The following is a 20,067-nucleotide window of genomic DNA, read 5'->3' as shown; positions in this document are numbered from 1 at the left end:
TGTACACCACTTTGAGATCCTTGGATGAAAGGTGCTATAAAATTGCAGGGAAACATTAGTGCAAGCTATTATTTCTGAACTCAGATTTAGCAGTAGCTACGTTGTATCATACCGTCACAGGCATTTGCTAAAAGCTGTATTAGCCTCATTCTGAGTTCGACATGAGGCCTTTCTCTTTTTCATCATTAACTTGATTAGAGCATCATCTACCTGCAATAAGCCAAGAAACACCTAAAGATACATCATATTGCTTACATAAATTACCAAACATGCGGCTGAGGCATTTGAAAAGCCACAAATCTTGTCAATCAAATGAAGATCTAAAGAGTTTACTGTCACTTTGGATCCAAATTGTGTCAAGACAAAAACATTCCATAGACACATTTAGAAAGGTTGCCTCACCACAGTCATCCAGTGTGTCATCATTTACCCTCCTCCTTCCACACACAAAAATCTACTAATATCCTCATAGCTGCAGTGGTGATTAGAATGCGTTTAATGTAGGAGCTCATATAAATATATATATATATATTAGGCTTTTGGCCTGTTGTTTATTTAGATGAAAATCGGATGAAAATAATGTAACTTAAGAATTTAACTTTAATTAGAGTTTAATGCATTAGGAAGCTACTGGGATGTACTTTTATGGGGATGCATATTTAATTTGTGATAATTTATTCATGTCACTTAGGAGTTCATCCTACAAGACTCTAGCCTTGATCCAGCAAAGCACTTAAGTATGAGTTTTATTCTTTGCTGAATATAACTCCATTCTCGGCCAAAATGAATTTAATATAGGAAGGATGTTGTTTTATGAAAGTCTGCATTTTAAGAATGTGGCTGTCCTCTGCCTCCCTCTGAAAAAATTATCTTGCAGATAATGTGGTTTATTTTCCAGCTTGGAGACTGATTACATTGTGGCACAAACACAAGGCAAGGTAGCATTCCTCCTGCAACATAAGAGTACAGTTTCTTCATGCTGACTTGGTTAAAGTATCTGTACAATCAGTGTGTGAAGGTCAGGGAAGGGTATTTCTATGCCTGATCAAGCCTTTCACAAGGTTGTAGTCAGCTCTTCCCACACACAGTGTGACTCCAGCATCTTCAGTCCCTAGGGCTATGTCTACACTACTACAGTAAGTCGACCTAAGTTACACAACTCTAGCTACGTGAATAAGTCCATAACTTATAAGTGAATAACGTAGCTGGAGTCGACGTAGGTTAGGTCGACTTACTGAGGTGTCTACACTGTGCTGGGTCAACGGGAGACTTACCTTATTCTTCTCGTTCAGGGTGCAGTACCGTGGTCAACCAGAAAGTAATCTGCTGTCGATTTAGCGGGTCTTCAGTAGACCCACTAAATCGACCCCTCGTGCATTGATCGCCGGAGCATTGCTCCGGTGGTAGAGTAGACATAGCCTAGGACTCCTAGCCCTTTTCCTCTGGAGTGCCTTTGTGTTGTCTGATGCCGGTAGTTATAAAGTCTGAGGTCATGGAGAAGTCATTATTCTAATATACTTTTGACTAGTTGTATATTGTTTCATTTCTAAGATCAAGAATGGTAGATTCAGAACTGCAGACTTCTCTTCTGCAATAATTAAACAGGGCCTATGTTACAGTATCAGCCATACACACCTCTATTTGTTATTTCAAAAACTTTAGAAGACATTTTACATTTTAAAAACTTTGAAAACAAGTCACAAAAATCAATTATATCCTCACAAGGAGGATAATATCTGAATTTTTTCACCTAATGATAATGATTTGTTACCAAGATTTCACAGAACCAAATAATCTTTACTCATATGTGTACTATGCAAAAGAATATCACCACCTAGTTTAAAGTCCTTATTAAAGACTTTCAGAGCACAATAATTTATATTTTAGAAGTAAATTTGGGTGGATGTGACTTTTCACCAAATTTTGTGCAATGATAATAGGACAAAGCATTTGTGCACTCAGCAACATTTCTTTTGAAGGAGAGGGTAGAACTGTTGCCTAATTGTTAGAATGGGAAATTAGAAATCAGGACCCTCGGGCTCTGTTCACAGCTTTGCTATTGACTGTCTTGGAAGAGTCACAGACCTCTTTGTCACTCAGTTTATCCATACATAAAATGGGGATAACATTCGTATCTCTCTCAGGATGGTGTGGTGCTTCCATTGTTCAGGCTTATGAAGTTGTTTGAAATTCTCTGATGAAAGTTACTAGTTAAATACAAAATAGTCCATAACAAAGTACTAACAAAACAACTTAGTTTGTTCAGATTAACAGATACATTATATTCCAACTAATCCTTCATATAATTTTTATGATTTCAAATATTATATCTGGATAGTAGCAAGAAAATGCCTCATTTACAATGGAAACCATATTTTGATTAAAAAAATTCAGAGGGGGTGCAACTTTCTTGATTTGTTTTGTTCCTTATGAAACACATAAGTCAAAGCCCCTAGATCTTGCAAGCTTTCATAGCTCAAGTTTCTGTTTAAATCAATGGGAGTTCTATGTAAGATTCCTTTCAGGATCAAGCCTTTTACTGGTACAATGGAACATGAAAGGATGTGATTACTAAAGCTTCAGTCCTGCAGTGTGCTCTGTGTGGGTGAGTCCCTGTGCCTGTATAGTGCCCCACTGACTTCAGTGGGACTTTATGGGGTGCAGGGTTTCCACTTGCATTGAACTCTTTGCTGTAAGGACTGGGGCTTTAGTTACAACATCTCTTCTATAGGTTCTATAGATATAAGAATATGTATACCTTATCAAACAGCAAGATGATGTTATTCAATCAACCTACTTTAGGATCCTACCTTGCTTTCACCGACTTCAGGATGGGACCTTAGATATTTGAAATTGTATAGATTATGGTCAGATGTAGACTTTTTTTATATATGACATACCTGTGCCCACATACATTTTCACATCAATACTGAAATTCTATTGAACACTACTACATTGGTGCAATCTTTTACTATATATTATTTTCAATCTTTATATATTACTTAATTTATCTCAAAAAAGTAGTTAGTCAGGACTGTGGCCCAAATTCAGCAAGTCAATGGGACAACTCACATGCTTAAAGTTAGGTATGTGCTTAAGTACCCTGCTGAACTGGGGCCACAGTGTGCAGTTGAGGATATCAATCCTAACTATCTCCCCTTTGTTAGATGGGTAAGGAATAACAAGGGTCAGAAATCCTTTTGTAAAACTAAGAAACAGAGTGGGTCAAATAGAAATCGCAATTTAGCTATTAAAATATTTGAATATTTGATCCATTTCATTAATCTGTTCTATTTTGCAACGTGTACACTGAAATCAAGTTTCAATACTGAATTAAAGTTATCAACTGAAAATAGTTTTTCTTTCTTTTTTATTAAATAACACAGTTATCTAGGTTTCAGAGTAGCAGCCGTGTTAGTCTGTATTCGCAAAAAGAAAAGGAGTACTTGTGGCACCTTAGAGACTAACAAATTTATTTGAGCATATTTGGATTTTCCACCAAATGCAGCCAATGAAGTGAGCTGTAGCTCACGAAAGCTTATGCTCAAATAAATTTGTTAGTCTCTAAGGTGCCACAAGTACTCCTTTTCTTTTTACAGTAGTCTAGATAAGGCTATTTAAGGGTTGAAAAGTAAAGGCTACTGAAACATGACATTTACTTTATTTGGTCATTGCACTTCACTTTCAAATTACTAACTTTAGTCATCTGTTGACTCATTAACATTTGAAACTGATCAATAAATTAAGACACTGACATAATTTCTTTACTTGCATTTTCCTCGTAACCCAAATTCAGATTCTCCAAAAGTCAAACTCCTTCACAGTTACCCAGGATACTTTCTTTTAGCCTAACCTTTCCTTTCTCTCTCTTTCTTTAAATGCTCAATAAACAAAAAACCATAAGATTGGATGAGGATTGGATGAGGATCAAGGGGGCGTGTGTTGGGAGTGACATCAACTGAGACAATAAAAGGGCTTCTTAGTTACTAAGAAGTTCTATTTTAAAGTTACATTTAAGGGGTCCACTAGACCAATTCAGTAGTCTTTAAATATACTCTACATCAGAAGACAGTCAGCTGCTGACTTATCAGAAGCAGAAACCTGCTTAAGACATTATTTGGTAAGTATGCCATATTTTCTTTTAGGATACACTAGATAAATGATTTTAATAACAAATTATAATTGAGTTTATGTATTTTGTTTTCTGATTAGCTTAAGCATAAAAATGGAATGAAAGTGAAAATATGCTGTTTTTAAGATTGTTAACTGAATCAGCTTTTAAAAATTCAGTTAAATGAATAAAATTCACCTATGATGATGGATTAAAGAAATAACTCAAAGTGAATTCAACCAATGGATTTAAAATAGTGAGTTAGATGCTGTGCTTGGAGCATATTCATGCTCTGATGTAAAACATGGTGCTGTAAATGCTTTTCTGACCTACTGTAAAACTGTAAAAATCAAACAGGAAAGTAACTGTAAAAATGGCATTGGAGGGTTCTATATTTATTCTGCCTCAGATACTTCACATCAAATTTGTTTTATTTACAACTCAAAAGATGTTTTTCTAGCTATCACCACTAAGAACTCAAATTGGAATCTGAAATTCAAAGTTATTTCTGCCATCACCAGTACTAAATATTCTGACAATTTTGTTGATGTGCAAAGCAAAATAAAATCCTTCTCTCTTCCATAGCGATATGACCTATGTAGTACTAGAAACTGTAAAAACTTGGGGCCCAATTCTGATTTTTCTCACATCAGGTTATACAGGGACTAACAACACTAACCTCAGTAGTTATGCCAATGCAAAGCTGCCATAAGAGACTCAAGGTTCTTGGTTCTATCAGCAAAGTTTAGTGACACACAAGAGGCAGACAAAATCTAATACTTTATATTTACATAGCTGTATGCAGGTATTTCAAGGAGCTTTACAAATATCTCCATGAGACAGAAATTAATAATAAATAATAATACTTTGCAACTAAACACGGCTTTGAATCCAAAGATATTAAAATGGTGGGTATTATTATGCTGATGATAACATGGGGTAATTGAGGCATACAGCAGTTAAGAGACTTGCCCAAGATTGTACTTAAAGTCATTATAAAAATTAAGGAATAGAATCCAGTTCTTCTGATACCTAAATCCCTTGTTGTATCCACTACATGTGAAAAACATTTTTACACAATCTCTTTTCTGACTATATACGTGTTCAACACTTTTCTCTGTACCTAACCCTAACTGTACCCCTAGTTCAACTGGTTTGAAATTATTTGAAACATAGATTTACAAAAAGAAAAGGAGTACTTGTGGCACCTTAGAGACTAACAAATTTATTAGAGCATAAGCTTTCGTGAGCTACAGCTCACATCAGTTTTCCACCAAATGCATCCGATGAAGTGAGCTGTAGCTCACGAAAGCTTATGCTCTAATAAATTTGTTAGTCTCTAAGGTGCCACAAGTACTCCTTTTCTTTTTGCGAATACAGACTAACACGGCTGCTACTCTGAAACCTGTCATAGATTTACAAATTTCCTTCTTTTTATCCTTATAGTTAACATGATTTCTGTCAAAGGTATGGCTAAGACTGCAGTTGTTGTATATGCAATTTGTTTCTTTGCAAAATCTAATGGAAGACCAGCAACGTAAGTATATTGCTATACATTTTTTGAATTTGGGGATTTTTTACTAATATTCTTTACTTGATTGATTACCTGCCTATCATCATCTGAAATCTGACATCAAGTACAAGAATTAAAATAAACAATGCCACAAAACTAGACCGTTTCCCTCTTCTAACCCTCCTCCCACTAATAAATCCACCACCAATTAAATATCACTATTTCCCCTCCCACCAGCAGACAGTATATCCCCTCCTGGGTAAAAAATCCAGATTGAATAAATGTACCTTGCACTTCCTCCCAAAAGTTCCCAAACTTGGGCTTTAGTGGAGATCAAGAATTGAAGGAAAGGCCATTATGAGATTGTTACTTTGTTCACCCTTCATATAGGAAGAGGTCAGTGAGTGAGATGCAACTGATGCACAATCTTGGGGAGCACCTGCATACTGTGGAGAGACAGGATTGGCTTCAGCTGAAACTGCAGGATGTGCACAGTGCTCCTGAGGCACTGGTGGATGCTAGGACCCAGAGGCCCCGAAAGAAGGATGATATTGTTCTGGGAGAGATCAGAAGTCAGAGGCTGCTTCCTGAGCGTTTGCAGGCAGCAGTGCAGAAGAAACCTGTTGTTCTGGACAAAGCTTACATGGACAACATACTCTTAAAAACAAAGTCCCAGTGAAAGAGGCATAGCATTGTATCTGTCCAAGTAAGCACATGTCTGTAAGTCACTGAGCAACTAGGGCATTTTATTATTATTTATTATTTGTATTACATTTGTTCCTAGAGGCCCCAACCAAGACTGCAGCTCTATTCAGCTAGGTCCTTCACAAACCTAGATTAAGAGATTGTCCGTATGCACCCATCTCAAATGTTGATAATTTTTGAATATCTAATTCAATGGCTAATGTGTTCCATTTATTTCCAACGTTTAAAAAAAATGTATGTTTAAAAAACCAAACAAGAAGGAGGTTTAAATATAAATAGTTACAAAAAAGGCAGAGTTAAAATAATTTAAGACCAGGTTTTACCACTCTTACATTGAGTAGTATCTTAACCCAGTGGAATCCTCTACAGAATAAATTACCAATCAACCTAAATGAGGATGGCAGAATCTGACCCCATAATAAAAAGGGCACCAGTTCTATAGGGACTTAAACATGTGCTTCACTCTACACAAAGCGACCAGTCCCATTGATCTTCCACTCACAATGCATAAAGTTAAGCTCACGTCCATTTACAAGATCAGGCTAAGATCTGGGAAATGTTAATTACACATAAAAATAAAAAAAGAGGATTTTAATTTAAAAAATATTATAAAGTAAGGTAAAATATAAACACAGGAAAAACAAACATTATGAATTATTAAAAGGAAAGGGCTAGAATTAAAACTAATTCTATAAAAAATAGAAAAATCAAGGGTTAAATATAATATTAAAATAAGGGAAAGGTTTAATTACCCAACAAAGGCCAAAAGCATAGGATTTATAACATAAACAATAAAAGGAGATGTAGTGGCATGGATCTAGGTGTGAGGTTAGGTAACACAAAGTGGGAATGAGGTATGGATCAGACAATTAAAATTAAAACCAAAATCGTACAAAATATTTGAATCCTCTCTCGTCTATAAATTATTCACTCTCTAAATTGTCTGTAAGTTATCTTAGGCCCCATATGTGAGTAACTTGATGCATGTAGGACTAATAGTTCATATGGGTAATGTTACTCATGTGCAGGCATAAGTATTTACAGAATGGGGTAACAGATTCTAAAATCTTTGCAATGGGTTCCCATTAGCCTGTGGAAATCATTGCCACAATATTCCACAGAGGCTGAGAGCTTAGCAGAATTCAAAAAAAGACTGGACATTTTTATGAATAACAAAAAGGTCTATAAGTAAAATTGTAAGGATAAAAAAAGAATAGCAAACAAAAAATCCTTAACCTGAATTTTGGAAGGGATATAAACCCTCATGAATTGAAGGTTTGGAGCATATGCTTTGGAGCATAAACATACTTCTGACTAATGGAGTTTAGGAAGAAACTTTTCCTACAGGTAATGTTTTTCATAATTGTCTGCTGTGGAGTTTATTGCACCTTCCTCCAAAGCATCTATTACAGAGCACTATCAGAACCAGATACTGGACTAGATGAGATGAACTATTGGTCTCAGCCAGCCTGGCTTTCCCCATGTTCCCTAGCCATTTTGCCAGCCACGGAAGTAAACATTTTCAACACCATCCACTCCCTGCAATGGCCAAGGGGAGGGGGGGCAAAAAGGGCTGGCCAATCAACGAAACAAATGGAAAATGGCCAGCCAGGCAGAACATAGAGCAAAAGATAAAGGCAGAGTGGGTAACAACAGCACAGCGCTCCCTAGAAGTTGGCACCCAGGGCAACTGCCCTGCTTGCATGCCCCTAGAACCTTCCCTGTTCCCAGTAACGTTTATTTGTCTGTTTGGTGCCTTCACACTTTGGGAAACCAGTGAACAAATAATAAATAATAATTTCAAAATATAAATTCAAATCTTCTGCAAATTAGAAATGTACTTGCAACTAGTGAACTGTATTTCGTTATCTTGACTATACCTTTACTAATGTAAAGGCCCTAATGCTACAAACAGATGATGCGCTAATGCAGACCCTACACCTGCACAAAGTCCCATTACGGAGAATAGTACGCGAAGGGTTCTATGATAGTACATCTATTTGTGGGACTGGGGCCTTAAAGTGCACCTTCTATTTATTCTTTTGTTGTATGTTTGTGCATAACTTATAAAGGAATAAAATTGCATTTTTGTACCTATGTCTCGCTTATGTATCACCAAATAAAATGGACCAAAAGCTCTTGGACATTATTATAAAGCATAATGAACTCTGATTTTCCTGTCAGTATTTATATCGGTAAATGCGCGGATGAGATGATAGTGTAGAGAGGAAGGTTTTAGGTTTATTAGGAACCGGGGAACCTTTTGGGAAAGGGGGAACTTATACAGGAAGGATGGGATCCACCTAAACCAAAATAGAATCAGACTGCTGGCATAAAAAATTAAAAAGGTTGTAGAAGATTTTTTTAAAACTAAGAGCTGGGGGAAAGCTGACAAGTGCAGAGGACCATGTGGTTTGGGTGAAGACATCCCTTAGGAATGAATATATTAAAGGGGGAACTCTATATCCTAGTAAAGAGGATAGGAAAGAAGCTCCTACTGAGGAACAGTCAAACATAAATCCCATTTAAATATACCACATGATGGCAAGCAACTGAATATGGATAAAGTGTACAAGTGTTTATATACAAATGTTAGAAGTCTAACTACTAAAATGGATGATGGGTGAACTAGAGTGCCTCGTATTAAATGAGGATATTGATATAATAGGCATCGTGGAAACTTGGTGGAATAAGGATAATCAATGTGACACAGCAATATTAGAGTACGAAATACATAGAAATTACAGAGTAGATTGTGCTGGTTGGGGAGTGGCACTATATATGAAAGAAAGCATAGAGTCAAATAAAGTAGACATCTTAAATGAATCAAACTGTACCATAGACTCTATGAACAGAAAGTCCATGCTTGAACAATAATAGTATAGCAGTAGGAATATACTACAGACCACCTGACTAGGATAGTGACAGGACTGAAATGCTCAGGGAGAGTAGAGAGGCTACAATGGCAGAAAACATAATAATAATAATGTGGTATTTCAACTATCCTCAGAAAGGGATGCAGAGATAAAATTTCTAGACACCATAAATGACTGCTTCTTGGAGCACCTTGTCCTGGGACCCACAAGGGAAGAGGCAATTCTTGATTTAGTCCTATGTGGGGCACAGGATCTGGTACAAAAGGTGAATATAGCTGAACTGTTCAGTAACAGCAACCATAATGTAATTAAATGTAATATCCATGTAGGGAGAAAAATGCCAAAGAAACCCACCATAATAGCATTTAACATCAAAAAAGGCAACTATATAAAAACAAAGAAGCTAGTTAAACAGAAATTAAAAGGTTTCAGAGTAGCAGCCATGTTAATCTGTATTTGCAAAAAGAAAAAGAGTATTTGTGGCACCTTAGAGACTAACAAATTTATTTGAGCATAAGATTTCGTGAGCTACAGCATCCGATGAAGTGAGCTGTAGCTCATGAAAGCTTATGCTCAAATAAATTTGTTAGTCTCTAAGGTGCCACAAGTACTCCTTTTCTTTTTAGAAATTAAAAGGAGCAGTCACAAGGGTGAAAGGCCTGCAAATGACATGGAAACTATTTAACAGAAGCTCAAACAAAATGTATACCCCAAATAAAAAAACAGTAAGAGGACCAAAAAAATGCTACCATGGATAAACAGAAAAGTAAAAGAGGCAAAAAGGCATCCTTTAAAAATTGGAAGTCAAATCTTAGTGAGGAAAATAGAAAAGAGTATAAACTCTGGCAAGTCAAGAGTAAAAGTATAAGAAGACAGGCCAAGAAAGAATTTGAAGATCAACTAGCTAAGGACACAAAAACTAACAGCAATTTTTTTTAAGTACATCAGAAGTAGGAACCTGTGAAACAGTCAGCGGGGTCATTGGACAATCAAAGTGCGAAAGGAGCACTCAAGGAAGAGAAGACCGTTGGGGGGCGTTGGGGGAGGGGATTCTTTGCATCAGTCTTCACTGCAATGGATATGGAGGAGATCCCCACACCTGAGCCATTCTTTTTAGGTGACAAATCTGACAAACTGTCCCAGATTGAGGTGTCAATAGAGAAGGTTTTGGAACAAATTAATAAGTCACGAGTATCAGATGGTATTCCTCCAAGGGTTCTGAAGGAATTCAAATATGAAATTGCAGAACTACTAACTGCAACCCACCACTTAAATCAGCCTCTGTAAAAGATGACTGGAGGGTGGTTAATGTAATACTGATTTTAAAAAAAAGTCTCCAGAAGCGATCCTGGCAACAACAAACAGTGAGCCTAACTTCAATGCCAAGCAGATTGGTTGAAAGTGTAAAATTATCAGACAAACAGATAAAGATGATATGTTGAGGAAGAGTAAACATGGCTTTTGTAAAGGGAAATCATGCCTCATCAATCTATTAAAATTCTTTGAGGATGTCAACAAGCAGGTGGACAAGGGTGAGACAGTTGATACAGTGTACTTGGACTTTCAGAAAGCTTTTGATAAAATCCATTACCAAAAGCTCTTAAGCAAAGTAAGAGGTCATAGGATAAGATGGAGGGTCCTCTCATGAATCGGTAACTGGTTAAAAGATAGGAAACAAGGCGTAGGAATAAATGGTCAGTTTTCACAATGGAGAGAGGTAAGTAGTGGGGTCCTCCAAGGATCCGGACTGGGACCTGTGTTATTCAAAATATTCCTAAATGATATGGAAAAAGGGTTAAACAGTGAAGTGACAAAATCTGCAGATGATACAAAATTAGTCAAGATAGATAAGTCCAAAGCTAACTGCAAAGAGTTATAAAGGGATCTGACAAAACTGGGTGACTGGGCAACCAAATGACAGATGAAATTCTGTGTTGATAAGTGCAAGTAATGTGCACTGGAAAAAAATAATCCCAACTATACTTACAAAATGATGGGATCTAAATTAGCTGTTAATTAACTCAAGAAAGAGATCTTGGAATCATCCCGGATAGTTCTCCGAAAACATTTATTCAATGTGCAGCAGCAGCCAAAAAAGCTGACAATGTTAGCAACCATTAAGAGAGATAATAAAACAGAACATACCATAATGCCACTATATAAATCTATGGTACACCCATAGTTTGAATACTGTGTGTAGTTCTGATCACCATCTCTCAAAAATATATATATTAGAATGGAAAAGATGCAGAGAAGGACAACGAAAATGATTGGTGTATGGAACAGCTTCTATATAAGGAGAGGTTGAAATGACTGGGACTGTTCAATTTAGAAAAGAGACGACTAAGGAGGGAATATAATAGAGATCTATACAATCATGAACAGTGTGAAGAAAGTGAATAAGGAAATGTTATTTACACTTTTTCATAACACAAGAACTAGGGATTACCCAAAGAAATAAATAGGCAGCAGGTTTAAAACAACTGGAAGTACTTCTTCACACAATGCTCAGTCAACCCGTGGAACTGATTGTCAGGGGGATGTTGTAAAGGCCAAAAGTATAAATGGGTAAAAAAAATCAATTAGGTAAATTCATGGAGGATAAATCCATCAATGGCTATTACCCAAGATAGCCAGGAATGCAACACCATGCTCAAGGCCTCTCCCATGGAGAGTGTGTAGAATCACGCTCCTAATTTTGAAACTACTATGTTGCCTGCAGGCAGAAAGGAAATACTGTATCCTGAATTTATTACATAAATATTCCATATATGAATCACTACTGAATTATTATTGAAACAACGGGCATAATTAAATCAGCAATCATGGCAAATGCTGACTCCTGCCAGTCCTAAAGAGGTTATGAATACTCCCAAAAAAGAAATTCCAAAAGCTGTGCAGAACGAATAACTAATAATTGTTTTACTTCCGGGGAAGCAGAACGATAGTACAGCAATCAAAGCATACAAAATATACTCCAATAAAAACTGAAGAAATTGTAAGGTCAGTTGAGAAAACTACTGTTGTTTTTGCTGCTGCTGGCATTGTCTCCTCTAAATACTACTGTTGAATATTGCTGAGACTGCTGTTAAACAGCATATACTATTTGACTCCTTGCCTAGGTAGCACATTCTTGATTCTAATTACTTTGTCTTTTGTGCTAGCTTTGTTGGCATTTTATTGTCCTAATGATGGATTTCCAGAATAGTCTGGTTTACCTCTCTGTTTTTAAAGGACAGAAAGAGAGAGCTCATTTAACTGAATCACATTTTGTTGCATTCAGTAGTTCAGCTTCCAGTTTTTCTCATATGCCATTTAAAGTTATAAGGGAGAAAAGCTTCATGGACACATCTCATGTAAAGTTTAAAACTTATTTGTTAATGATTCCCTATCTGAAAAGGTTAGTTCCAAAAACTCAGCCCTGATAATGCATTAGGCAAGGCCAGAGATATAAACACACTGAAACTTTAGAGCAAACTTTAAAGAGCAAACCAGGCAAAGATTATATTGAGTTTCAATCTCTGGAATCAGAGTCAATTTGGTGAACTTTCTCCACTAGTTTGACATCATCCTTTGCAAAGTGAATGCTAGCAATGCATTCTCATACCTGGTACCCCCCAAACTCAGGTTGTCACGCATGTTACTGGAACAATTCTATCTCCATCTATCAGGCATACGGCCACAGTTCGTATTACATGGTTCTAAGAAATGAATAATTAATAAAATGTGTAAGATTGTGTCCAAAGGGGGCTCTATTCTTTTCATCTCCCTGCACTGCAAATATTTTTCCTTCTCTTTCTTCTTCCTCTCTCTCCATCCTCTTCTTCCAGCTTTCCAAGGGAGAAGATGTCACTGGTTTTAGACTGTAAATTCTTTGGTGAATTGACTGTTTTTGTATGTGTTTGTATAATGCCCAGTACAATGGGGGTAACTGAGGTATCAGCCTGCACAATACCCTAATATAAAATACTTAATTAATAATAATACTGGATAAGATCCTTAGAAAAGAGGTGAGCATTGAGTTTAGACCTGAATGCACGTAGGCTTGCGGTCAGTTTATTCTCCTCCCATATGGAGCATGCACCAAACAACTGAGCTTGTCTAGCATGTAGAACATAACAATAACTGTCTAGGAGAGTCATGGATGGATAGGTGATCCCTGAGATAGCACAATCCCAGTCTATTAAAGGATTTATGAATTAATAATAGGATTTTTAATTCATTCTTGAAATGAACTGGGAGGTAGTAGAGGCCCTCTCTTGATCAGATTTAACCTTCATTTTGTTTAGATTTAACATCAGCCAACTCTTTTCTCATCTATATGCTAATCTCTGCTAGACATGGAGATAGCTGCAAGATGGTATATTGTAAAGGATTAAGGGAGTCAAGCATCATTTGCACATCATTGGCATTTGAGCCCATAAAGTGTCAGGTTTCAGAGTAGCAGCCGTGTTAGTCTGTATTCGCAAAAAGAAAAGGAGTACTTGTGGCACCTTAGAGACTAACAAATTTATTAGAACATAAGCTTTTGTGAGCTACAGCTCACTTCATCAGATGCATTTGGTGGACGAAAGCTTATGCTCTAATAAATTTGTTAGTCTCTAAAGGTGCCACAAGTACTCCTTTTCTTTTTGCATAAAGTGTCAGTTTCTCATAGCATCTATATGTAAATACGGAAAAAGTGGTGGTGGAAAAGCAGTTGTCCAGCAGCACCCTCCCATTATAGCCTTCAAGGAAAGATTTCTGAGCATTTCCCTTGACCCTTGTCTCATCTCTTAAGTGGGACAGAGTATCGTATAACAGTGAGGTCTAAGAGTATGGGAACAGATGTTCTTTGTCCATGGATTGCAGGAGACTATTCATCTGCATCACCTGCACTGTTTCACATTTATTTCTGGCCAGAATGGAGAGGATCTAAGATTGGCTTGGAGTTTGTACTTGCTTGCTGTGTGATTAGCTTGCTAAGAAATACATTTGGTACCAAGTTAGATCTGTTATGTCTCATAAAGGTTTCTTTAGGAATGGAAGACTATAGCAGGTTTTAAGGTGGGAGGTAATATCCCTTTTTCAAACATGGTGTTGAAGCTTCTATTACAAGGATTCCTAGTTACTATTCTCTCTCCTTCTCCAGACAGCAATGACTAGCTCTTGATTAGTATGTCTAGGACTTCTAAATGGACCAAATGAGGGGAAGGAAGGTGTCATGATGTTAGACATGTAGCTGATGTTCAGTTCCAGGTATCTCTATAAACCTTGGATATGGGTGAGCTCAGTGAAAAAGGATGAATGCACCTCTATGCAAGAAATGCTGGGTTGTGTTATGTAAACAGAGCGATGAAGCAACTCACCCCCACAGCTTTTGAGCATGTTTGTAGGGAGACGAAAGGAGAGAATCTATGAACGCAGGCATGTAGAAGTTATTTGTGCTTCAACTTGTATGCCTCAGCTTGGGTTTTCCACCATCAGTAATCTAGTTTCTATCCATTTTTTTCTTGCTCTGAGAAACATAAAGATCCATATAGATGGGGGAGAACAGAGTAATTTCATAGCTACTGAACTGATATATCTACATCTCCACTTCCTCCTTTATCACTATACTTTGTGAATTGGGCCAAAATCGTAACCCACAGATCTAGACCCTCTCAATTTACCAGGGTATTCAGATTCAAATTCCAGGATCCAAATCTAACACTGTGGTGGTATTGGTTTCAAAACGACAAGCATATGAAAACTCATCAGCTTGGGTGATCTTGTGATCATAATTCAAGAGCATCACACCATATCCCGAAGTTCGGAGCGTGTGGCAAAATGACATCGCTTCCAGCCACAAATTACAGGTGGTAGGCCAAATTGGGCCAATAATGCTGACCCCCTAAAACAACAGGGGCACGTCTCCGTTTTCAGGGCCTGCCCGTCATTCTTACTTACAGAATGATGTTTTGTAACTCTTTGCAGTCTGACCGCTGGGAGGAGATGCCGGCCAGCCGAGTGGGTGGAACTGACAGCAGGCTAGCGACCTGTCTATAGGTTCTTATACGCCCCCTATAGCCACGCTAACAGAGGCTGGATGAGCCAAGGATCATCGTTACCAAGCTTGTCGCCCTCCTCACCGCACTGCCATCACCAAGACCGGCAGCTGCCACGGAGAACGAAGAATCTCCCGGTTGTGAGGTTCATTCCCGCCCCCCATGGTCTGTCACCTGCTGTGCCAAAGCTGAGGGGGCAGCTCCTGCCCGTCAATCTCCCCCCCCCCCCCCCCCGTCCACGCGCCTGCTCGGCTCCCCTGGAGAAGCTCCTCTGTGCGGCGTCTCCAGGTCGCGCTCTCGCAGCCCCATCTCCCCGCACGCTGCCTTCCTCCACCCGCTCCTCCGTCTCTCACTTGCCGCTGCACCGCCCCCACGCTACTTTCCCCTCCCCCCTCCGCCCCCATCTCCTCCCGCGGCCTGTCCCACTTCTGCCGCCAGCGGCTCCGGGGGCCACCCTGTCACCATGGAGACCGGGGACGTCCCGCTAGCACACCCGGCTCCCCCGCCCGCACTCTCCAACACCGGACGTCGCCCAGGCGACAGACACGCCCCTCGACCTCGTTTTCGGTTTCATCCGATAGCGTCCCCGCGCTCCCCCCCTCCCCTCCCCTCCCTTCCCCGCTTTCGCCTGGGGAGAGCCTGGAAAGTAGCAAGCCCGCTGCGCGCCCCCCGCTCTCCCATACAATACGTCACGTTCGGCGCAAACCTCGCGATATTTCACCCCTTTCCCGTTTCCTCCTCCTCTCTCGCGAGAGGAGGAGCTTGCGGCGGCCGAGCCGAGGCCGAGCGGCCTGGGAGGTGCAGGAGCGGCCTGGTAGCGAGGCGGCCGTAGTCGTGGAACCTGGCGGGGTAGGTGCGAGGTCGGCCGGACCCCCTCCCCCTCCCCCCGGGCAGGCGGGGGCTGAGAGGATGGGGAGCGAGGTCGCGGCAGTGGGGTTGGATGGCTGGGGAGCGGGGAGGGGGCGAAACCGGTCTGTGGAGCGGGGCAGGCGGGTTGTGGGGAGTGAAGCCGTGGCCGGGAGTGGGCTGTGGAGCCGGGCCGAGGGGGAGCGGAGCTGTGTTGGGGAGGAGGCTGGAGGTTCCGGGCGGGGAGGCTTCGGGGTTGTAGAGGTGGGGAAGCAGGCAGAGCTGCGGGGCGCACAAGTGGGGTGTCCCTGGGGCTGAGGCAGAGGCTGGGGGTGGCAGGAGTGTAGATAAATGACTCCTCCCCTTTCAGTTTCCTGCTTTGGGCCCTTTAAAGCACTGACCATTCTTCCTCCGCCGTAGCAGGTTTGCTGTTACTGACTGTAAGGTGCTGCTTCGTTATAAATAACCGTTCCTGAGGTACTCTGTGTACATTTGATATCTTGCCTTCCGGGAAGATGAATAGTGGAGTTGTTTCCTGAGGCCCTTGGTTGGCTCGTCATACTGGTAGCTTTTGAATGAAGTGGTTGGAGATGTTAGTAATACCTAGTGTTAATGAAGGTTTTCTGTCACGTGTCAGAATTGCATTTCCTGTTGGGGATTGAAAGGAGCTCTTTCTCTTGTGTGCCAGTTAAAACCAGTGATTAAACGGAGGACTTGTGGCACCTTAGAGACTAACGAATTTATTTGAGCATAAGCTTTCGTGAGCTACAGCTCACTTCATCGGATGCATCGGATACTGTAGCTCACGAAAGCTTATGCTCTAATAAATTCCTTAGTCTCTAAGGTGCCACAAGTCCTCCTTTTCTTTTTGCGAATACAGACTAACACGGCTGCTACTCTGAAACCAGTGATTAAACGGTATAGGACAGTTCTGCAGGTTCCTATAAAATTAACATCCCTTTGTCCCAGTGATGTCTAGTGAACAGTGAAAGGTTTCTTTGTGTACAGCCGCTTAAAGCAGAGCACTTAGCTTTTGGGGCTGCTCTCTCAACACCAAAATGAACTACTCTCAATGGGTGGCTAGATAAAAACAATGAGTGGGGTGTTGCTAAGACTGTAGCCTGTCCCTGATTCTTTTGGATTTGTGATTTGTTTTTGGTGATGTTGAATTTGTCAATGTTTTACAGTGAAATCCTATTGTAGTACCATGAGATGGTGGCTTTCAAACTTTTTTCATTTGCAAACCCCTAAATTTCAAATGGAAGTCTCAGACATAGTCTGTGGACCCCAGGAATCCACAAACCACAGGTTGAAAACCACTGCCATAAGACATATAATGGTGAACGTACTGATTGACTAGCAACTCTGCCTTACCTTGATGAAGTCTTAGTTCTGATGTTTTCTTCAGCAGCTCCAGCTTTTCCGCTGAGCTTCCTGAAACTATTGAGAGTGCCTCTTTGCCCTGAAGCGTGTGTCTGTTTTGGAAGATGCGCTTAGTTATGCTGTGGTGGTGCCTGAAATACACAATGTTGCATTCTGACAAAATTGCTTTGACAAAATGGAATTGCAAGTTTTTGGATGAGTGAAATGCAGTCGCTCACCAATGCTGCAAGCAGTGTAGCATAAAAACCCACCTGCAACCCCATTCATCTCTCCAGCTGTCACTTCATCTCCTTACTCCATTTCATCTCTAAGCTCATGGAATGTCATCTAACACCTGTCTGGAGTTCTTTTCCTTCAACTCCATCCTTGCCCCTTTCCAATTTGGGAAATGCCCACTTCACTCATCTAACTAGGTCTCACCAAAATTCACGAACAAGTACTCCATCTTTGTCACTCTTATCTGTTGACTGACTTTAACATCAGTCATGCTCTTAAAATCTTGTCCTTCCTTTGGCTTGCAATGGCTCTGTCTTCTACTGGTTCTCCTCTTACTTGAGACTGCTTCTTCAGTGTTTCATTCACAGGATACTCCTCATCCCTGCTTCAACATTTAGTGGCGGTACTACAAGGCTCTTGGATTCCTCTTCCCCCTCTTCTCATTATATCTTGGTGATCTCATTCAAAAGCAGGGCTCTAGTTATCATTATGCAGATTTACAGATCTTCACACCTGCCTCCTTCTATCCAGACTAAAATCTTTCTACATCACCATAAGTATATACATTTGAGAGAGACAAGGTAGGTGAGGTAATGTCATTTATTGGACCAACTTCTCTTGGTGGAATGGACAAGCATTCAAGCCTAATCCACCTTGTTTGTCTCATGTCCTGGGACCAACAAGCTACAGTAACATCACAAACAATGATGGTATATACATTTCTCAGTTCAACCTGACAGTGTAGTCAAAACAGAACTGTTTTCTCCCCTCACTTCCCTAACTTCTCTCTTTCTTAGTGCTGTTGTTGTCCACAGCTGCCATCTCTTTTACTCGGACTGCAGTCTTGGTTTCATCTCTGACTTATTCTCTTTCCACTCCCACATATCCAGGCTGTCTAAATCTAGCAGTTTTTTCCCTGGATGGCATCTCTAAGACTGGACATTTTCTTCCATCCACAAAGCTAAAACTTTTGCCCAAAACCTCATGTGTATGTCTACTCAAAGAAAAACCTGTGGCTTGCTCATGCCAGCCGGCTTGGGCTCAGGGGCTGTTCCATTGCTGTGTAGACTTCTGGGCTCGGGCTGGAGCCTGAGCTATGGGACCCTCCTACCCCACAAGTGTCCCAGAGCCTTGACTTCAGCCTGAAACAGCCCTGCAGTCTGAGCCCTGCAAGCCAGAGTTGGCTGGCATGGGCCAGCTGCAGGTTTTCCTTTGCTGTGTAGAAATACCCGTTAGCTCAGAGGTGGGCAAACTACGGCCCATGGGCCTCAAATAGCCTGTGGGACCATCCTGCCCGGCCCCTGAACTTCTGGCTGAAGAGGCTAGCCCCCGGCCCCTCCCCTGCTGTCCTCCTTCCCCCGCAGCCTCACCTCGCCACTCCGCCAGTGCTCTGGCCCGCCGCTCCTGCTGGGCAGTGAGGTGGTGTGGCTGGCTCCAGCCGGGTGGCGGGGCTGGGAGCTCCTGCTGCTCTGAGTGGCATGGTAAGGGGGTGGGGAGCGGGGGGTTGGATAAAGGGCGGGAGTCCCGGGGGATAGTCAGGGGACAGGGAGCAGTTGGTTGGGGCAGAGTTTTTGGGGGGGTGGGGGGGTTAGTCAGAGGACGGAGAACGTGGGGGGGAGGGGTTGGATAGGTGTGGGAGGCCTGTCGGGGCGGGGATTTGGATAGGGCTTGGGGCAGTCAGGGGACAGGGAGCAGGGTGCAGGTTAGATGGGGGGGCGGTTAGGGGCATGGGGTCCTGGGGGGGGGCGGTCAGGGGACAAGGAGAAGGGGGGGTTGGATGGGTTGGGACTTCTGAGGGGAGCAGTCGGGGTGGGAAGTGGGAGGTGCAGATAGGGCATGGGGGGCTAGGCTGTTTGGGGAGGCACAGCCTCCCCTATCTGGCCCTCCATACAGTTTTGCAACCCCGATGTGGCCCTCAGGCCAAAAAGTTTTCCTCCCCTCCATTAGCTCATTGATTGCTGCAACTTCCTCTTTTATAAACCCTTCCTGGTTCTTGGGCAGTGAGTCAGAGTTTATTCCATGATCCTTTTGTCACTGGTGTTGAGTAGTATTAAGCTAATTATGGTTCTGCTGGAATGTTATTCTTACTTATTGAGGCAGTTGAACAATTGATAGCTGTGACTGGCCTTTTGACTTCTAGCTCTGCAAATAAGTTTGGAGATGAGTGATTAACCTATGAGTTGCTATTCTATTTGGTCCTGCAATAGCTGGTAAGATTTTGCTTTCGTGTAGGATGAGTCCACTCCTGCTTCCATTGAAATCAATAGGAGCAAGCTCAGTGACTGACTGAATTTCATTGAGCTGATTTATTGATGTCCTTTGAAAAGTAGGAGGACAAGCTTTTAGGTGTGTGCTGTTGTGAGACTAGACACTTCTCTTCTATAACTCTTG

The 20,067-nt window shown here is 41.0% G+C and overlaps 2 protein-coding genes across 5 annotated transcripts in view; both read left to right on the top strand.

The window, feature by feature from the left end:
• The first annotated feature begins 5,554 nt into the window (after window positions 1–5,554).
• Window positions 5,555–6,303, top strand: PTH (parathyroid hormone). The gene is made up of 2 exons (XM_038404630.2): window positions 5,555–5,648; window positions 6,015–6,303. The coding sequence occupies exons 1-2, from the start codon at window positions 5,563–5,565 to the stop codon at window positions 6,301–6,303; spliced, it is 375 nt and encodes a 124-aa protein (XP_038260558.1). The 5' UTR covers window positions 5,555–5,562.
• A 9,523-nt stretch (window positions 6,304–15,826) lies between these two features.
• BTBD10 (BTB domain containing 10) overlaps window positions 15,827–20,067 on the top strand; it is a 46,207-nt gene continuing 41,966 nt past the window's right edge. Inside the window, exon 1 of one of the 4 annotated variants that reach the window (XM_038404625.2) lies at window positions 15,827–16,080. The gene's annotated coding sequence lies outside the window, so the exon portion shown is untranslated. The remainder of the gene's footprint in view (window positions 16,081–20,067) is intronic. The other 3 variants (XM_038404627.2, XM_043515729.1, XM_038404628.2) reach the window with 3 other exon arrangements.

Source organism: Dermochelys coriacea, chromosome 6 (assembly GCF_009764565.3).
Source record: "Dermochelys coriacea isolate rDerCor1 chromosome 6, rDerCor1.pri.v4, whole genome shotgun sequence".
Classification (NCBI taxonomy): domain Eukaryota; kingdom Metazoa; phylum Chordata; order Testudines; family Dermochelyidae; genus Dermochelys; species Dermochelys coriacea.
This window is presented reverse-complemented; position numbering and strand designations above follow the sequence as displayed.